This window comes from Chaetodon auriga, chromosome 13 (genome assembly GCF_051107435.1).
Source record: "Chaetodon auriga isolate fChaAug3 chromosome 13, fChaAug3.hap1, whole genome shotgun sequence".
In the NCBI taxonomy this organism is placed as follows: domain Eukaryota; kingdom Metazoa; phylum Chordata; class Actinopteri; order Chaetodontiformes; family Chaetodontidae; genus Chaetodon; species Chaetodon auriga.
In genome coordinates, this window is record NC_135086.1 from 6,662,973 (window position 1) to 6,684,485 (window position 21,513).

General features: G+C 44.3%; 1 protein-coding gene across 4 annotated transcripts in view; it reads right to left on the bottom strand.

The window, feature by feature from the left end:
* LOC143330182 (neuropilin-2-like) overlaps positions 1-21,513 on the bottom strand; it is an 88,436-nt gene that overhangs the window by 47,960 nt on the left and 18,963 nt on the right. For all 4 annotated transcript variants that reach the window (XM_076746493.1, XM_076746497.1, XM_076746496.1 and 1 more), the window contains exons 3-7: positions 15,463-15,644; positions 7,926-8,153; positions 4,996-5,151; positions 4,726-4,895; positions 919-1,074 (exon numbers count right to left, since the gene is read on the bottom strand). In XM_076746493.1, coding sequence (XP_076602608.1) covers positions 919-1,074; positions 4,726-4,895; positions 4,996-5,151; positions 7,926-8,153; positions 15,463-15,644 — 892 coding nt within the window. The remainder of the gene's footprint in view (positions 1-918; positions 1,075-4,725; positions 4,896-4,995; positions 5,152-7,925; positions 8,154-15,462; positions 15,645-21,513) is intronic.

A 21,513-nucleotide genomic window follows, 5' to 3' on the forward strand; every position in this document is an offset into this window, starting at 1 on the left:
TCCTTGTCCTCCTTCTATCATCCCTCAATTTATTTATTTATTTTCTTCCCAACTCTCTTTCTACACAACTGTTTTATCCATCAATCACTTATCTGTGAGTTAGCTACAGCTATAAGCCTTATGGGATCTGCAGTCTGCAGAGGAAGCCCAGATGGTTACACTGAATTTCCCTCTCCCAGCAAAGAAGCATTTGTATATATGCATCTGTGAGCGTGTGCACGCATTAGCGTTCATGAAGGAATAAGGGTTTACAGCACGAAGCTAGACGTGGCGTTAGACCGCAGGACAAACATATGTGACCACCATAGCAGGGAGAGACCGGCTGTGATGGAAAAAGCAGCCGCAACCACTGGAACGCTGCTCTGCTTTAATTGCAGTTGCAACCATTTTAAAGACCCTCGGTCCCGTCTGCTTCATTTCGAGCCGCCATCCCCAGACTGCGCCGCGCTCCCCGGTGATTCATCGTGCCTGAACACCTCTGAGAGAGACAGTTTAGAACCCCGTCCAACCAGGTTGACATTAGGCAGCACTCTGACCAGAAAGTAACAGAAACCAGATGGGATGTGAAAAGCAGACTGCGCAGTCTGAGTGTTCAGGGTTCGGTGATGTAAGGTATCGCTTGGAGCCTGGAGACGTGTGCTGATTCTGGCTCTGTCGTAAACCTCTAAATGAAGCCAACTGAGCGGCGGTGGAAAGGCTGTAATTGCAGACACGGCTTTCATTTCAGGCTTGTGGTCAACTCTTGCTGCATATATTCCATCTCATATTTTTCTCTCTGCGTGTGTGTGCATGTCGAGGCATGCGCGTCACATAAGAGCATCCAGACTTTCTCTGGTTGCCCCGCATACTTCGCAGTCCATCCCATGGTAGGATCACGTGTGTGTGTGTGTGTGTGTGTGTGCACGGGTCTGAGCCTACCTTATGGTTCTTGCCATGTCTGTAGACCATCCAGTCCTCGCCATTGGTGCTGACCTCCAGCTTGAAGGTGGTGACGTGGTAAGCCTTCTGGGTTTCCTTTGAAATGGCGCCCTGGGTGGCGATGCCTGTGAGCACCTTCAGAGTGTGGAGATCCACCTGTTGTGGAGGGATTAGGTTTTATTAAAAAATAAAAACATCATGAACAAAACATAACACACTGAAATCTCAATGAAATTCTCTCTCTGAATCTAATTTTGCTTCTAATCTTGGTCAAACATCTGACAAAACGCCACTAAAATTGGTTAAAAACACACAAATATACACCTGAACTTATCAGCATCCATCTCTCACCTTCACCGCTCTCCTCTCCTCTCCCCCTCATCCCCTTCTTTCTCTCTTTCTCTCTCCCAGCAGATCGATAGTAATGACCTGGGGCTCATTTTAATTTCCTCCCATACAATAGCCATAATCACCTCCCCATCCTGATTGTGGATGCTACGCTACGTGTCTGGCATGCTGCTTGCTGTGTTGCATTAAACGTGGATGCGGGCTTCGGACTCCCTCGTTTCAAGGTCCCTGAAGTAGACGCACGTTTGTTTTGCTCCACAGTGCCCAAAAACGAGTCGATCAAGCAGAACAATGTTGTCTCTCAAAATTATGAAAAAAACGTGAGGAAGAAGGTTTTTTTGAAAGATTCTCTGAACTTGTACGGGGGGCAAACTGCTGTTTTCCACATGCACACAAGGAATTACTGTATAATCAGCTTTGTTTGTAATTAAAAAACTGGACAAGGATGTTAATTTCCTGTAACTTTTTGCTGCTGTAAAGGAAAAAACACTAACTGCGCTTTAAATCACTGCTAATTGTAGACTACTTACATCTGGGGTCTAACATGATCTTGATGGCTGTAGCAGAAACATTTACAGTTCCTCAAAAGGTAGACCAAACACCTGCAACTGTTTTTAAACCCTTTTAGCGTTTTCATGATTTATGCTCTCTGCTGCGCTGGGACAGTGATTGGAGATCCAATGCTCTACTTTACAAAACAAGGTTTTATATAAAAGAGAAGAGGGAGTACAGACAAAGAGAGGCTGCAGGCAAATAAAGAGCAGAAGATGAGAAAGGTTCTACTGTAAGTTACAACATTTATTCTCCCCCATTGGAGCTCCTGAAACCTGTAGATTAATCAGAACTTCTTGTGTGTGTGTGTGTGTGTGTGTGTGTGTGCTCTGTGTGCGTGTGTGTGCTGTGCATCCCACTGGGGTATAGTACAAAACACTGGGGGAGGTAAAATGCTGCGTTTGTTATCTGTCAGAGAGACAGGTGTTTTAGATTACTTCCAACACACACACACACACACACACACACACACACACACACACACACACACACACACACACACACACACAAACACACCTCCACGCTTAGGGCCAGACAGAGATCCAGCAAGACAACTAATCGATAGTCCGGAACTGAGGAGAGGAATGGGTGAGGAGAGGGGGAGTGAGGAGTGAGGGAATAAGAGAGAGAGAGAGAGAGAGGAAGAAGAGAAGGAGGTGAAGAATGAATGAATATGAGAGGGGGGGATGCTAAGTGAGCCTTCTCAGGGAAGGTTTCTCATCAATCACAGAGTTGTTAGAATAACAGAGCCACCAGAACTCACATCATCAATCTGCACCACACCTCAACAGGCCTGACCAGACCAGAATAGAATAGAATAGAATAGAATAGAAATGAATAGAAATGAACAGAAAAGAATAGAAATGAATAGAAAAGAACAGAACAACATCTACATCGGGGAAAGTGCCCTACAAAGAGATTTAAACCACACACGTGGCTCTTGAGCCAACATAGGAACACACACACATGCCTGAGCTGCACGGGTACACATATCAGCAAACACAAACTCTGTCACACACACACACACACACACACACACACATGGACACACACACACTCCATTAGAGGAGACCACGGGGTGCAAGAAGCAAGAAGGAGAGGCATGTTGGCATTTATGACAGCTGCTTGTCAAGACAGGGGGTAGTGCACACACACACAGAAGCACATATATGTGCGCGCACACACACACACACACACACACACACACACACACACGCAGGGGCCTTTCTCTGTGCTAGGTGTTAACACAGGGGAACAGCTGACAGCCTCTGTGGAACGCGGAGCCCGACCGCAACACCAGAGAGAGACAGAGAGAAGATTCATTTTCAGCCATCCGTCAGGCCAATTTTATGCAAAGATCTGATGTGTCACGAACAATAAAATCCTAATCTGGAGTCTCTCCATCGGCTGAGGAGATTACACGGAGTCCTTCAAGTGATTCACCTTAAGCAAATTCTTTAGTCAGCTAATTCTGAGAGCGAGCCGGACAGAGTGAGCTGTCAGCTGCAGTTGAGGTGAGACAGGAAGGGAAGTGCGAGTCTGATGGGACCTTGGCCTCATGCTGCCTCTTGGCTAGGGGCCCTTCCTGTGTGCGCCAGCCCAGAGCGACAATCAGAACTGCTGCTCCTACCCCGCATCTGTCTGCGGCTATCTGCTGCCGTGTCATTCATAGGTGAGGAGCTCGCCTGGTTCTTGTCTGATCCCGAACTGGCTCCTCAACTGTTAGCTGAACAAACTTTTGATCATTTCTTTGGAGCAGCACATCTTAGGCTTTCTAATCACAGGATTTTAAGGGGATGGAACATGTGAGCTGTGCAAAGCAGGCTTTAATCACACAAGCTTTTTTTGCGGTAAGGTTTAAAACTGAGAATCAAACAACTCTAATCCTGACCAGTTGGCAAACTATGAGAAACAGTTCAGGCCATGATGTGACTTCCCGGCTCTCGAAACTTGCTCTTAAAGTTCTGCGTAATAATGAAAACTGCCTGTGATGCCGGATACAGGAAGAGTTCAGAGCATTAGCGCCTGTTTCAAAATAGCTTATTAGCAATGATAAAGCAAGACCTGTGGGCCGTCTTTGCAAGGCCACAGGAAGGTGACACCCAACAAGATAATGTGCTGTTTCCAGCAAGCATCTCACTGAAGAGTGCCTCGCGGGTTGGTTTGAATTCATTTCTCTCTCAGGGGTGAGTTAACCCCACCCACCCACCCACCTCTCCCCCCGACAGCCTCATAACTCAGGCACAGAGATGGCACAAAGTTGGCACTGTGATAGAATACAGGAAACAATGCCTTACCAAAGCATCTAGCTGCTAAACCTTGATATAGCCACACCTCCCACTCTGTCTCTGTCACACACACACATTCAGTGACACAAATATAGCTGTGGTGGAGTCATTATGTGTGACATGTCAACACAAGAGGGAAAAAAATGTGATTAAAAGACGAGTGCAGTCTGTTTTTAGTTGAGGCAGAGTAATAAGATTCTGTATTTCAGGATAAGGATCTGTGGGTTTGTGGCACAACCTGATGAAAAAAGAAAAGTTTTTGATGTTGTACTACGTGTACCCAAGGTTTGTACTGTATATCAATGAAGCGTTTTACCCAACGGTGACAAACAACAAAGTCCAGGAGTGCGACACTGGTTTGCATCCTGCGCTTAAGATTCAGCAACTTAAAATGCAAATTCAGATTTCGCTTCACTGATACATTCAGTATGAACACGTTGTGACTTGCCAGATATATTAACTAACGACATTTCCTCGTTTTGTTGACAGAAAATGTATCTGATGTTGCAAATTAATTGTATGTAAATGCATTTCTAGGGGATATATTGGGTGTGCCTCCTTTGAGCATCAGGTGTGAGATGAAACGTGGCGGTTCAGGTGTCTGAGGACAAGCTCGTACCTGTATGTACTCCCTGTTGCTGTCTTCGTTGGGCGTCCATCCATTGTCGTGGTAATTGAGCCGGGCCTGTCGCGGCAGCCAGTGCTCATCGTAGAAACTTGACGAGGCTGTGATCTGGTCGTCTGTGATCTTTCCTGACTCCATACCGAACGCATTGCTGCAGTGGAAAGCTGCAAGAGGAGATGAGGAGGAGGAGGAGGAGGAGGAGACTTAGACCAATACTCAAGCTTTTCCCTAAAATTTAAAATAAGAAAAAAAAAACCAACTTACTCTCACTGACTTCCTTGTGTGTCATGTTGTATCGAGCGGAGAAGCCATCTTTAGCCACGGCCATGTCAGTGTGGAAGGACAGAGAGAGAATCCCGGTCGATGATTGGATCTCAGGAGGCACCCTGGTCCCACAGTATCGACCAATCAGAGGGCCCACTGTTGATGAGAGAGGAACTATTGGATTGGCCATAAGTGTTTTAAAATGAATAATACTTTTTTGAAGCCGATGTGCTTCTTTTTACCCCACATTTATTTGACAGGTTTGCAGGATGAAGTGATTTCCAAACAAACTTTTGTTGCTCCTGTCCCAACTTGTTTGAAACATGTTGCTGCACTGAAGTCAGAATAAACAGATATTTCTAAAAATCAATGAAGTTGATGAGGAGGTCAAACATTAAATCTATTTTTCTTTGTGCTGTTTTCAGTTGACTATGTGCCAAAAAGGATTAGCAAATGATCACATTCTGTTCTGTTTTACAGAGCGTCCCACGTCCCACGTCCTCCCCCACTGGTTCTCATTTGCTGGTTTGACTCATGACTCCATACTCTAAACCGTGCTGGTTACACAAGACGTTACAAGGATCTCACTCGTCCGGGTGTCAGGATGGTTTATTACTTTTCATTCCTTTATCAATCCCTTAATCCTCACGTGTTTGTCTCTGTCCTTTATGACTTGCATTGCTTTTTCCTTTCTCCCATTATCTCTATCACTCACTCCGACACGGACATCTGCTCATCGCTCCGCCCTCTCATGTCATCACCTCTCTTCCCTTCATCTATCAACTTTATCTCCGGACTGGACACGACTTTACGGTGTGTACTATAAATAAAATATACAGTATGTGCATGTGTGCAAATGCAAGGATCTACAGTGATTCCTCCACTGTCTTCTTCTCTAAAACCACAACTTGTACATGTCAACACAAACAGATGAGTGTGATTTAGAGCCCTAGGGTGTGTGTGTGTGTGTGTGTGTGTGTGTGTGTGTGTGTGTGTGTGTGTGCGTGTGCGTGTATGTTTGTGTGTGTGTGTGTGTGTGTGTGTGTGTGTGTGAAGGGACGGGAGTAGAGATAGTAGATTCATCCTACTACTCCCTGACTCCTCTCTCACACTTACAGATGCACACACATAGAGGAGGCTTGTGGAGGAGGAGGAGGAGGAGGAGGAGGAGGAGGAGGTGGAAGATGAGAAAATAGCCGGCGATCGATCAGGGCTATTGATTTTTTCTTCCCTTTTGGAACGGGTGGATATTTGAAATAGGGCTCTTGAGCAAATAACGGTAATAAGTCTTTTCTTGATGGTTTTGAGGAAAATGGGGGAAAAGAGGAGAAGAGAATCTCAAACTCACAGAGATGATTTCTCTAAATAGTATTTGCATAAAATCCCGCTCAAGCAAATTTAATATTATTTTTTTTCCGATTTAATATTTCATGCTCACAGACTCTTCTTCTCTCTGTGTTTTTGAATTAATTTCAGCAGCGTGTAAAGTTGACAGAGGGCACATTTGTTCCTCGTCTGACGCCTGCAAACATACATGTGGTAACTCAGACACACAGTGACACCAATGTCATTGATTTCTATTTTAGGCCTGCTCTTCCTCTTCCTCTTCCTCTTCTCCTCCCTTCTTCCAACACGTGGTCTCTCTCTTTCTCCTTGTTTCTTGTCCTCTCTTCCTGCTCAGGACTCTTCACTTCTGTAAAGTCCTTCACCTCAGAATCTCATCCTGCACATTTCCTTCCCTTTCAACCTCCTCCCACTTCATTTCACCTCCCTTTCTTCCTTTCATCCCTCCATCCTCCTTCCATCACTCGGAGCAGGAACCTTTCATCCCTTCTTTCTCTTCCATCTCTCGCTTTCTGCCTTTCTGGTCGTCTTCATTTTCGACTTTCAACTTTGCTTAACTTCTCTCGTCTTCCATTTAATCCCCTGAAAAGAAGGAGCGAAGGTGTCGCGGCTTTTTTCCTGCTCTCCTTTTATCCGCCCTCTTGTCTTCACGCCATCTCTCTGACTTTTCTTCCCTCCTCAGGCTAAATTCATATTTATAGTAAAGTTATTCATAAGAACAAAAGCACCATTGTTTGCTCTCCTCTGCCACTGATGCTGTTCAGTCTTTGCCGGGTGATTTCTAAGTACGGTAAAAGATTTGGGAATAAAGCAATCAAAAATGTCTCCAGTCAATCTGTTCAATTTGTAAAACTGAAAACAATGGGTGGTATTTATTATACAAACAAAACTATCAAAAACTAGACTAAAATAGTACAAAATACAACAGCAAACATTTGTTTTCTGAGACAAATCTCCAGCTGCACCTGCTGAACTCCCTTCAAATGCTCCTATTTCTCTTTTCTCCCATTCCTCCTCTGGAAGGCGGACCAGAGGTCTCCTGGCCTTCATTTATTCATCTTCTTCTTTGTTCCAGTCTTCCCAGCAGAAAAGGAACTTTCACTGCCCTTCCAGTGCTCTTCTTTTTCTATCTACCTCTTCCATCTCTTGCAACTGGATCCAAGATCTTTGGGCTTTGGATTTGTCCTTCTAAACTCTTCCAGTCCTTCCAGCAGCAAGAACCAGAAATATCCCAGCCCTCTAACGTTCCTCCTCTCACCTCCCCTCTTTTCTCCCTCCTCCCAGCAACTCCTGTTTTATTTTCCCCTTGAAAAGTTATGCTGTTTCTCCGCAGCAGGTGCCAACATCCTGCCTGTAAGCTTAGCTTTCATCTACCAACGCATAGCTACTAAAATAGTTGCTGCTCCACCTCAGTCAATAATGATGTGGGCAGGGCAGAGTACGCACCATTTTAACTTAGCTCCGGGTACTGACTCATGAAGTGACTGAATTATTGCTCAACATCTCCATCAAGATCATCATCACCAACAAATTATCACCAAAAACATCATCCAAAAACACAACCTTCATCCCGGCGAGTGTCTCACCTCCTGGCAGCCCGTCCCACACTTCCAGCCAGTCGTACTTGCAGTCCCCGTCTCCGCCCGGCAGGGGGTCGTTCTCCAGGTCAAAGGTGAGGAAGGTGAGGGTGACATCCATGCTGGGCGGGACGATGATGATGAAGGAGCACTCCAGGTTGTGGGGGTATTTGTCGGGGAAGCCCGGGGACTCGATGAGACCCGAGGGACTGGTGAAGTTACGGGAGCAGTCTGAACCTGCGATGCAGACAAAATGCATGTTGAGACTTTTATTCAATAGAAAACAAATGTTCACAGCAGTTTGAGGCTGATGTAGCTCTGTGAAAAATGCTCGCACAACATTTATTTAGAAAAGGTCATGGACTTCAGATTATACTTCAAACTAAATACCCGAAGACACTCAGAGGTGCTTTCAAACTCACAGCAAACTGAATAATTCCCAGTACAGCGATCTCAGCTTTCTTGACCAGACAGAAGTCTAGCTATGTGAGATCAACCCTGAATCCACATAATGCACTTTAAAATGCAGTTAATGTGATTGTTGGGAACCATGTAGAAGATGAATATCCAGTATTTACAGCCCAGTTATGTCTGCTGAAGCCATAACTTGTGTGCTAAGCAACGGTAGTTTTATGTAGATGTGAATCTTGAGGGTAAACACCAAACCCGAGAGTGATGTAACTTCAAGATAGGCGTGCAGGGAGTGAGATTCATTTATATGCAGCTGATTCAGGCGAAGCGAAGAAGAGTAACACCACTTTTTGAAGTGGTAAACGTGTAATGAGTCATCTGTAAAGACAGATACAGCAGGAGCACGACCAAGAGAGTAAGACCACAGAGGACTGAGTGCCAGAAAGCCAGAGTTTAGGCGTTCACACAGACAAATGTATCTAAAGTGCACTTGAGCAAGACGCTGCATAAGTAGTAAGAGCTTGAGGAATGAGACAGAGGAAAACAAATAAAGACAGAGGAAGAGAAGAAGAAAGCCAGTGGGAAATAAAACTGAGCTGCAGGAGAGAGAGAGAGACGGCAACAAAGAGGAAAATGAAAACAAGTAAGTGAAAAAGAAAAACAGGAGTGAGACGGACAGACGTAGAATGTGTTGATGGTATCATGGTTGGGTGGTCTGGCAGTTATGAGAAGCTTTAGATATCATCATACATGCACACGCACCCACGCACACACACACACACACACATGCACACACACACACACACACACACAAATGATGTGGGGGTAATCTGGGGCTCTTCGTCTCTGAATAACTGTAATACCCTCTCGATTAATACTCACACACACACACACTATGGACGGTATGTGATGGTACCAACTGGACTATTATTCCAGTCCAGACAGCCATGTATGACCAAACACTCAGACACACACACACACACACACACACACACACACACACACACACACACACACACGCACACACTGTCTAAGCCTCTTATGGTAACCCATTTCTCTCCAGTCTGCTCGGGTGTCTGCCATTGTGTTTGCATGCTTGCATGAATAAATAAATAAAGAGAAAGTGAGTAAGAACACATTAAGAGAGAATATGTGTGTGTGTGTGTGTGTGTGTGTGTCCCCATGTACAGTTATGTGTGTGTTTTTAACAACCTGTCTCCATTTGATTGGTTTCAACCCCATTTTTCATCTGTCTCACGTGTGTCTGACACAAAAGATACGCATTGATTTTGATCAATACAGCCGTCCACATCGACTGCCACTTTGTAAACGGGAATATTGATGTTGGTTTTTTCTGTCTCGGCTCTTCCTTAAACTTAATCTGGAACTTCACTCATCCTGCAAGGCGGCAGTTTGAGGAAATGTTTGTCAAAATCTGACTGATTTAAGACGACAACAGTTACAATAGAGCTTTGACACACTGAAGAAATTGAAATACTCTTTCCCCATTCTATCTTGCTTACTGATCTATATAATCTATATCTTTGTCATCATCCCTTGTCTTCTATGATATATATTTTGTGTGTGTGTGTGTGTGTGTGTGTGTGTGTGTGTGTGTTACGACTGTCCGTTTGTCTTTATTTATCCTGTTCGTCTGTTTTTCTGTCCCACTTTCCAGCCTGATTTGGTTGTTATTTTAACATTCTCCCTCATGCAGTGACCTCAGATACAAACACACACACACACACACACACACACACACACACACACACACACACACACACACACACACACACACACATGCTGTCTCTCACGGGGTTTCCCTTGTGTCTGGCCCCCCTGCAGAGTCAGTTGCTGGGTACAGCGCAGGTCTGCGTGATGATGAGCATGTGTGTGTGTGAGTGTGTGTGTGTGTGTGTGTGTGTGTGTGTGTGTGTGTGTGTGTGTGTGTGCAGAGTGAACGCCTGACCAGTTCTGTTGCCGGCAGCGATTTCGCTCCCTTCTCATTACTTCATGTTCATGAACATCGCCAAAACACTCGTGCCCTCCTTTCTCCTGCCGTCCTCCTCATTCCCTCTCGTCTGTCTCCACCTTGTGCCTCTTCTTCTCCCTCTTTTCTATTTTCACGCATATTTCAACTCACTTTAACACATTCAAAAACGCTTGTACTAAATCTTTGTACATGTGTCTTTTTTTTTCTATGAATCCTCTTTTCTCTCTCCTCATTCGTCATTTTCTTTTCTGATCTTTCTTCCTCTCCACTCTCCTGCTGTTCTCTCTCCATCATCTTCCCATGCGTCTTTTCATCCTCCGCAGCTCCATCACTCCCTTCCCTCCCACTGTCTCATTTCCTATTCTTTTCTCCTCACTTCCCATCTGTTTGAATTGGATAAGTGTGAAAGAAACACGTGTTTCAATATGGGGTAATGTTAGAGGAAGTGTGTGTGTGTGTGTGCGTGTGTGTGTTGATCTGGTGCTGCTGCTTATGGCTCGCCGATCTCAGGGAGATAGTATAAGGTCTGTTTGTGTGTGTGTGTGTGTGTGTGTGTATGTGTGTGTGTGTGTGTGTGTGTGTTTGTATGGCTTGCATGCAAAGACTTTAATTCACCTTAATTGTCAGAGTATATTTCCTAAATAAATGTGTGTCTGTTTATGTGTGTGTGTGTGTGTGTGTGTGTGTGTGTGTGTGTGTGTGTGTGTGTGTGTGTGCGGTAAGCTGGCATGCAGACATCTACTTTCATTCAAACTGTCTTTCATGCCAATGGGCTATTAGTCAGGATCTAACCCACAATTATTCCCCCCTTCCCTCCACCAATCTCACACACACACATAAGTACACATGCAGAGGAGGCTTTAACATATACACACTGACACACACACACAAACACACACACAGCAGGCCCACACACAGCTCAACAGTTCCTGGGCGACCACAGCTTGGTTCTTCCATATGTATGGTGAGATCCCACCTCAGTGTCATTTGTTGGAGGCTGGTGGTCCCAAAACTCTGACATTACATTTCAGCCTCCGTCACTGAATCACAGCAGGAGTTTCCCTCCATAATAAACTCCCTATTCAACCAAATTACCGCTGATATATGAAATCAAACTGTCACAAGACAGCCACCCCTTCAGCTCTCCTAATGCAATTTGCTAAAAGCTCCAACCCAGCATTACTCTGCTGATGTCATCCAGGGAAATATTTCCAGATTTATTCTCCAGTTTGACATGTAGATGAATTTGAGGCACCCTGGAACATTTTCAGCGTGTGATAACTCAAAACACTGTCTGCTCTATTCTACTATTTACACACAGACCAGTGTAAACAAATATTTTCCACCAAACCGCATCTCCTCCAGAAAAAAATCAAAAATCTCCATCAGTAGGTGGCAGAGTGAAAAATGGCTTTCAGCCTTGTGAACAGCAATGTAAACAAAGCGGATCACTGAGTGAGCGTGTTTCAAGTTTAGGTCTGCTGTGTGTTTTGATGGAAATCACACCTCTGCTGTTTATCACATCGAGCTCTACCGAAGAGCACCTTTCGCTCCTCACTGGGTCAGATCTGGATCCACTTTCCTCAATGAAAGCCAGAGGAGGGAGGAGCGAGCGACGCGATTGGCCGGACCGTGTGATAAACTGACTTGATGGGTAGTCGGGCAGAGGCAGAGAGGAAGTGCCTAAAGGTATTTGGCAGAATGTAAACAACAGCAGTTATTGGAAGGATTGTCACGATAGCTTCCACATTACACCGCCTGAGGAGTTTGCGTGTGTGTGTGTGTGTAACTTGTGTTATTCTCACAGATATGTTCACACCGTTGCACTCTCATTTAGGTCAAAAGACACAAGGTAAACCATTCAAATCCAAGGTTAAGATTTGGTTTTTAAAGTTAAATATGGTCAAACACGTTATGTCAAATGTCCGGAGACTTAATGTAAGTCAATGAAACGTCCTCCTAAATGACAAAAATAAGGTGTGTGTGTGTGTAAGTGTGTGTGTAGGTGCGTTAACGTTTGCGTGCAGACATGCAAGCTGCCTTGCATTTGTGAGTAACCATCAAGCCTGCATCAGTGCATTCATATGTGTGTGTGTGTGTGTGTGTGGGGGGGGGGGGGGGGGGGGGGGATGTCTGGTGAGTTCTGGGTCACAATAACAGCTGGGGGCGCACGGCCTAGACGGTGAATCTTGATTGGTTGTCACGTCCCGGTGGCTGCGTTCCTATTGGCTGGAATTTTACTACAGTATCCATAGTAACAGAGCTGTAAACAAAAACAAAAAAAAGTGTGGCATGTGTTGTTCCTTCCTGTGTTTCAGTATTTTATGTGTTTGTTTAAGCCCTTAGTTTTGATGTGTGTTACTAGCATGCATGTACAAATCTTTGTTCATGTGTGTGTGTGTGTGTCAAAGCATCATACGTCTTTACGTGTCCTGCAAACGCGACTGCAAAATGGACAGAAAACACGCGCGCTTGTGTTTTAGGTCCGTGTTTTCTGTGTGTTATTGTATATGTATGTGTGCCGTTTCCAGACTGATTAGACTGTTAATCTTTGAGGGGTCCAGTAATTAGGACACGCGGCGAGAGGAAGACAATCTCCTCCTACACGCACGCACACGCAAACCTTCTCATCACTCAAAAACACAGACCCCCAGTAACAGCAAGGGATTGTGACAGAGACCCTCCCCTAAATGTTCAGTCAAGGGGATGAAGGAATCAAAAGGAGAAAAGCAAAATCATTATCAGGGCCAGCAATGGGATCCTGAAACGGACTGAATAAGACGACGTTCTTTGTTTTAAATTTAAAGGATTTTAACAGAAAAACAAGCCGGATTAGATTTTTTTTTTTTGTTTCTAAAGCAGATTGGTTTCCATTCATTTTGGGGATTAGGGTTAGGGGTGAGGGGTTAGGGTTAACTTCTGCATGTCTTTAAACATGTCTGCTGTCCAAAGAAAATGCTCTCAATCCAGCAAACAAGGTCTTCTTGCAGCAGCTCAGATAATGCTTTCAGGAGCAGAAAAAAATGATTTAACTACTGACTGGTTTCTATTAAAAAATCATTCGACAGCATTCAAAAAGAGACGCAGATAAATTTCAGAGGAAAAGAAGAAAAAAAAAATAAAATCAAAAACACTTCGAATTCTGAAAAAAGTTTTGAAAAAGACACAATCGCAAAAAGTACATCTGTGATTGAAACCTCTTCACTACAAGCGTCCCTGTCCTTGGTTTTACTCTCCTCTGTCTATGAGAGCATAACTCACTACAAATACACCAAATATATTTGCCCGAGTCCATGAAAACACACCAGAGGAGAGACTTTCTGTCTTCATTTGAGTAGAGCAGAATGTGCTGGGGTAGCACAGATAGATATTTAGACAGTTCACTGTGAAGCTATACAGCGTGTACAATATACAAACACACACACACACACACACACACACACACACACACACACACACAGACAAAATCTAGTCACCCACGCAACCAGACGTTCTGCTGCACCTTCCAGGATAACAAGATCGTGTTAGCAGTATGGCAACAGCTTGAATGTTCCAAATGGCTCCATCATTACTGCCAGGGAAGGCTGGACACACACACACACACACACACACACACACACACACACACACACACACACACACACTTACACACACAGTTAGACAAAGGCAAACTAGGGGAGGTCCTGTTTGCTGTTGTCGAGTTTATCGATTGAGGGATTTCGTTCATGTGTGTAGTTCGAGGTAAAACGAGAGAATCAGACGTTTCAACGCCTCAAAACCACATTTGTTTGCAACTTCAGACTAACACAAGAGATCGCTGCTCGTTTCCTGCTTAAAGCTCATGCTTTCTGTTTAGGAAGTCAAAAATCCAAAAAAATCAGTTCACTGATTCACAAATCGCTCTCTGTCTTTCTCTCTCGGGGGTGCTGGGGTGTGAACACTGACACCCTTGTTGTTTTAAAGTCATCAGGTGGACTGTGTCGAGGGCAAAAGACACACACACACACACACACACACACACACACACAGACACACAAGATTTCCCAACAGGCTGGTGCCAGCAAGTGAGAAACACCGACAACCGCACGTGTTGTGTTAGTAACCTCAGCCCTCTGCATGTGTGTGTGTGTGTGTGTGCATGTGCGTGCGTGTCCCAGGGGAACAGGGCTCAGGACTCAATTAAGCAGACATGTGTGGAATGCTTTCAGGGGGAACGGGACAAGATGGCTGTGGGGCCGACACTATGCGCCCCTCTGTCTCACTCGCCCTTGATCTCAATTGGTCTCGCTTTGGCTGACCCATGGCAGCGTGAAGGGGAGCCATGTGAGGCGTGCGCACACACACATGCATACACACACACACACACACACACACACACACAAAGTGCCTTGAAGGGGAGAGATGTCTCGCCTGGACAGTCTAAAGGGCTCTCGAGGGTCCTCCGCCGTGTCTCTCGTCTCTTTCTCTCTGTCTCCCGTGACACCCGGGAGATAAACGAGGCTCGGCCGCCTAATGAAGCGTGTTGGGTCCTCTATGAGTAGCTTGTAATGCAGCTACTAATATCTTATTTGTAAAGGCGCAAACCCTCTAAAATCCTGTTCACTTCTGTTAAGTCTGTCCATGTGTGAGGGACATTTATAGGGAACTCCCTGTGTGAGTCTTGGACTGTCAAAATATAGAATTTGGTTAGAAATAACTTTTCCAAGTCGCATAACAACATCACACTGGGACAGTCTGGAGTCCTGGGACCTCTGCTGTGTCAAATCCCTAATTTCTCTCTCCTTATTTTCTAACTCTCCGTCTGTCTACAGTTTGCAATAAAATGCAATTCCCCAAAACATGAGAGGAAATAACTGACAATGTGCTGAAGACGTACTGTTTATCTGTGCCTGCTTGTATCAGCGCCTCATTAATTCTACTGAGCGAAACATCCAAACCAAAAATGCCCTTTTTCAGCTGCACAACATGATCTGACAGACATTTCCTGCATGATAGAAAGCCCAGTATTTATTATCTTAGGAAGCTTTGGATTCGACAAAAAATATTTGGCTATGCAACATGTGTTTCGCACCCTGCAACAATATCAAAAGTCATGTTATTTGCAATTGAGAACAGTCGGGAACAACAGCCGCTTCCTCTTACCGGTTTTGAAGATCTCGTAGCGCAGCGAGAAGCCCGCCCCCTGGTGGGCGTAGTCCGATACGAACTTGATGTGGAGCGAGGGCCCTGACGATATGATTGGCGCAGGGGCAATGTTGCTGCAGTGCTTCCCGAGGAGGTCAGCCGACTCCGAGTTGCCGTCGTGGATCTCGACGTAGTCATACCTGCAGAGGACATGCAAACATTATGAAATACCTTCTCTCCGACATGTACCGTGATTAGCATTTAATTAAAACCCTACAGCATTTCATTACCGTCCTGAGATCTGCAGCTTGAGGAAACTTTGGCAGTAAATGCAATACCACAGGGACAGTATTAAATATCTGCAACTGTTCCTGCTTGATGTACAGACATTTAATTAATGCACTAATGAGGTATTTTGTGGAGGAGGGGAGCCTTTAATTTGATAAAGAGGAAATTGCTAAATCTTTCCAAGCTGCTTTGACTCTGATGTTACTACTCTTGGTTTTTTTTTTTTTTTTTTTCTTCCTTGGTTTTTTTCATCTGGCAAACATCACATTGGATTTGGCAACAAAATGGAAGCAATGAGCAAATTGTTTGCATCTATCAGTGGCTGGAGGAAAGCACAGTTAGCATCAGCAGAAGCGCGGGTGTCATTACGATTCAAATGAATGCAGCAGAAGCACTGGCAGTTCACAGATGGCGGAGGAGGAAAAGAACCACCTGCACGAGGCAAAATAGAAAGAGAAACCTTTTCAAAATTCTATAACTGCACTGTAATTGACTGATTACATACTTCAGCTGCTACGGGCCACAGAACACCATTTTATGGATTAGAACTATATTACAATACAAACAAAAAGAGAGTGGAAATGTACGATGATGCGCCGCATTTCAGAGATTCTGGAGAAAACTGATTTCTCACACAACTAACTTGCCTCATTTTCTCCTGGTTAGCCTCGAAGTAAATTGCGAGTTATGCAATATTTTTAAAGCGATGCAGTTGTTTCAAGTGAAATGAACAAGTCGTGTATAAAATGTACCTCACATGTCTTCTGTGACAGTGTGAGAGTGTGTGTGTTCAGGTTTTTTGAACTATGCATGAACCCTACAGCCTTTGATGCCAGGAGAGGATTAATGTGGAACAAATGGCTCCAGTTTACCTTTTCTTAGCTCTAATTCAATAATGTTTGTAACTGAGCCTGTGGGCCTGAGGTCCGCAGAGAAATTCACATTTTCTACTTTTTACAGTGGATTAAAGAGGCCTCATCGTTTTCCTGCTTCTCATTTCCTCAGAAATATCTCACACTTTTTGCTATTATACTGAAGGGGGCCTGTGCTGAATTAAAACTAATTATGTTGGTTGCTTTAATGGAGGGATTACGAGTAACGAGGATTTCTCATTATGGAAAGGCTAAACACAAATTAATGGGAATATCAACAACTGACATTAAAATGACAATTTCACATCAAGAGCTGCAACTTATTTATAGTTCTTTGTACTTTTCTCTCATGCACACCACTAAAATCAGAATTTACCTAAAAATACACACACATATGTTTTTGCTGCACATCAGCAGAGAGGGATTCAGTTTCATCCACAAAGGGAACGTTCTGACTTGAAATCTATTTTTATTCCCATTTCTTTCATGTTTTCTGACCGCAAATGTTGGGACCTGTCTCCAGACCCACAGCAGGAGTGTTGCCTCTGTGTCTGGATACCAAACACACACCTGCCTGGCTCTAAAATAGCTTCCTGGAGAGAAATTCCTTGAGCAACTTGCCATGAAAGAACACATATTTTAATTCTGAGTTAAGTCAATTCAGTTTCAATTACCGTTTTTTTTTTTTTAAATCTTACAGTAAAGTAAAACCGTGGCTGGATTCCATTTGCACATCTTCGTCCATCATATCGATCAGTTCTGACCGCAGGGCCTTTAATTGCTCCAATATTGAGCTTTCTACATTTCTCTAAAGTAATCACATGAATGCGCCTCGACCTCAAGAGAAGCCAAAGTACACAGTAAACAGTTTAAGATATATGCTTTAAGTGCATCATTGATTTACTTTTTCAAAATACCACAAGGCTCAAGGCCTTTGAGTGACTCAACAGATGAGGGCAAGTTTCGCGTACCAGGAGACGATAAAAGTACCACACATGGTGTTCTGTTGCTATAACACACACACATTCAATATACATGAATATAAAAGAGGTGCTAATCTTTTCACTATTTGTTAGCAGGCCGTCGCAGTTATGTGGACTATCATTCCTGAACCGAGAAGCCAAAACACACACACACACACACACACACACACACACACACACACACACACACACACACACACACACACTTGTGCAACTCACACAAAGCTTACACACACATAACACTGGTTTCAAGTGAGTTTATATGATTTTTATGCTGAGTTATATTGTAATCCTGTGTTACTACAGCTGTCAAAGACAGTTATCAAATGTGTGTGTGTGTGTGTATGTGTGTGTGTGTGTGTGTGTGTGTGTGTGTGCTTACTTGCTACAGAGTGACGACCTGAACAAGTTTATAACCAATAGAGTGAGAACATTCTTGCAAAGTGAGGACATTTTGGCTGGTTCAAAGAGTTTTTTGATGAGTAGACTCTGCTTTAAGGGTTAAGTTAGACTTAGGTTTAGGTTAGGCTTAGGTTGAGGGTGCCTCACAAGGATAGAAGCACGAGGTTGTGTGTCTCTGTGTGTGTGTGTGTGTGTGTGTGTGTGGATGTGTGCTTTCAGTGTTTTTCTGACAGGTGAGCAAGCACCTGACATTATGCGGGTCACCCACCTCACACTCTCCCATCATGCTTTGTGTCTGCTTTGCGTGGAACTAACACCGCAGTTACGACACAAGCTGTCACTGCACTGCGCGCGCGTGTGCATCTGTGTGTGTGTGTGCATGCATGTGTATGTGCGTCAGTGTGTGCGTACGTGCGGCAGATCTTGTGTCATATTTTCCCAAGAGAACGCCTCGTCCCAGTGACAGTTCCCTCCTCCTCTTTTCTGTAATGACAACTCTGTTTAACTCGTATCCTGACAACATCTCTCCTTCTCTCTCATCCTGGCTCACTCTTTCCCTAATTATTTTGCAGTGTTTCACTTTCTGGCACTTTCCTTTTTTTCTATCATTCTTTGTCTTCTTCATGTTCTCTCTCTGTCCCCTTTTCCTCTCTAGCTGTCTCTAATGCGCTGTCAGGCACATAACCGGTGGCCAAGAGCCAACGTGTGGGTGAGGCAGAGGAGGCAGAGACTGTGGAGAGAGAGAGGATATTAGAATTTGTGAATATTTGAATTTGAAACTACTCTTTATTAGCAATGCAGAGAGGGAAGATGTAGGTAGATAGAGAGATACGCAGACTGTCAAGTAATTTCCTTAAAGATCTGTCGAGTCTCTCCATCATCACCACTGCATTTTAATAGAGCCAGACTCTAGTTTTGTTGCTCTCATTTACATATTTTCCTGTGTATAAAAACCTGATTTGATCAAACGGTACCTGCTCCAGCTCTGGTGCTCTAATGTACTATTTCACGATGGTAAAATCAGACAAATCAACATAAAGATTCGGGCTAACCGCACGACTGTACAGTCACAAAGCCCTCCGACGCGACCGGCCTCGCATAATTGTTTTCCTCGTCCACACAGGAGGCTGAAGCACCAAAAAGAGGAGATCTGAAACCCGGCCAGCGCAGTGTGGACGTAGCCAGAGAGAGAACATGACACTGCATTCACCCTGCCAACTCCTCCCCTCAGACAGACAGAGACAGGTGTCCCGTCCTCCCTCCCCGCAGCTCAGCGCCTTCAGGAGAAAAGCAGTAAGACACACACAGCTTCTCCTTAGTCAGCACGCACACGGACGCTAGAGACCTGCACAAACACACCAACTATCTGTCCCACACACACACACACACACACACACACACAGCCCGTGGCCATGCTCTCAGATGGATCTATAGCAGGGTTTGAGGTTTCCTCCAATCTGTCTCTGTGTAGGAGGAACACAGCTTCTAACAAACTGTTTAATCCTATCATCGCTCGCTCTCTCTTCTCTCCCCCAATATATTTCACTGCAGCCAATCAGTGATTTTCTGGGACTTGCCAAAGGGAATGACAAGCAGTCTGAATTCGTTTCTCCCCCAGTTTTTCCCTGGAATTCGCTTGTTAACAAGCCGTGCACGAGACATGCTTTTGCCCTGTCAACAGGGAAATGAGGAAAAGACAAATGTTGGTTCCAAAACATGTAAGACAGGAGGTGAGCAGCACTCGTGATGCACTGAAAGCACAGAGTCGTGGAGGCAGACTTAAAACTGACTAAAAGATTTGACATTTTGAAAGATTTATGTGTGCTTGTGCTTGTGTTTTGGGGGTCGGGGCGTCTTATGAGCGAGAAAGCTTTCTAAAGCCTGTCTGACGTGAACCAAGGAAAAGGTTTGGATACAGACGCACTTCCACCCCCTCCACCCCTCCTCCGCTCCTCCTCCTCCTCCTCCTCCTCCTCCTCCTCCTCCTCCTCCCCTCTGCTTTGGTCTTAATTGCCTTTCACACGTTCTGTCTGTCTCTCTTTAGGTCAGGAGTCGTCTTCTTACACCTGCACATTTCTTTCAAACATCAGGGGTGCCCTTAGCAGTAGACAGAGCGTCTGCACCACACACACACACACACACACACACACACACACACACACACACACACACACACACACACGGACACACACAGCATAAAAAGAGCTGAAAACAGGCCAGACTTCTTGTGATGTGTGACAATGTTTTAACGATGTTGAAAAAAAAAAAGAAATGAAAAGAATGAAGTCCATTAAAACATTTCTGTGTTATAACTTGATGTTGATTGGTCCACAAACCAATTGGTTTGTGGACCAATCAACTTTCAGAATCAGCTCTCTAAGAACAAATAAGAATGTAAGGTAAAAGAAGTTCATTATGAAACTAACTGCAGTTACTGGGATCTGACATTAATGTATAAACTATCTATTTCCAACAAATAATGTTAGTTTTAAGGTAAGTTTTTACTTTGTTGTTGTTTCGTACTGTTTCGCTGAAAGAGAAGTGAAATCATCGGTGGCCCCATACAAACAGTTTTAGAGGAACTGAAACAGTCAGCTGTGAGTAGACTCATGCATACATCCACACGGACACTCGGTTAAAATAAATCCCTGAGATGTATTTCAAGAAGGTTCATATGGAAGCAAAACCGGACTCTCTGTCAGGACAGGAACAATTACGGAGGTGGTGCATTCAGCCGCGCCCTCTGACTGTTCACAGATGCCTCCAGCAGCTCTGATAATTCCCATAAGCCATGACAGGCCCTAGTTCAGCAGCTGCTACTGATGTTTTATTTTATTTTTTTACTTACTCCTACTTCTTATTCACATGAATGTACATCCCTGGAGATAAAGGATTTCAAACTCCACGCATTCATGAGCAACGATTACAGTGTGTTTGAAACATGGAGCTTCATGTTCACAGCGCTAAAACGCCAAATCTGAGCGAAGAGAGCATCTCGTATATCAATACTAAATCAATGCTGCAGACCTTTCCGATTGTGACACACTTAAAAGCATCACTTGGCTCTGATGGCGATATGGACACTTGTTGAAGCAGCAGTCCATCCATCACTGCCTCATCGATGAACTGGACTCCAAAACAACATTTAAAATGCACAAATTTTCTTTAAGAGTAATTTAATCATAGAAAATGGTTTGTTTTAGGATAAGATACCTGTGGATACGACCCACACACTCGCCCTCTATATTCATACACCTGTGTGGAGCAAAAGCAGCCGCACTCAGTCTGTCACTGAAGCAGTTAACAGAGAGTGAGGAGGACGACTGACTTCACTGTTATCAAGTAATAGGCCTATTACTGCAGACGGATGGACAGCGTGTGTGTCTATGTGTATATATATATATATGTGAGTGTGTGTGTGCGTGCGCATGTGTGCGTGTCTCTGTCCGGTAGTAGTCTCCAGGACAACCAATCGATTCCTCATTATGGCTTTAACACACATTGATCAGGGTCAGTCCTTCAAA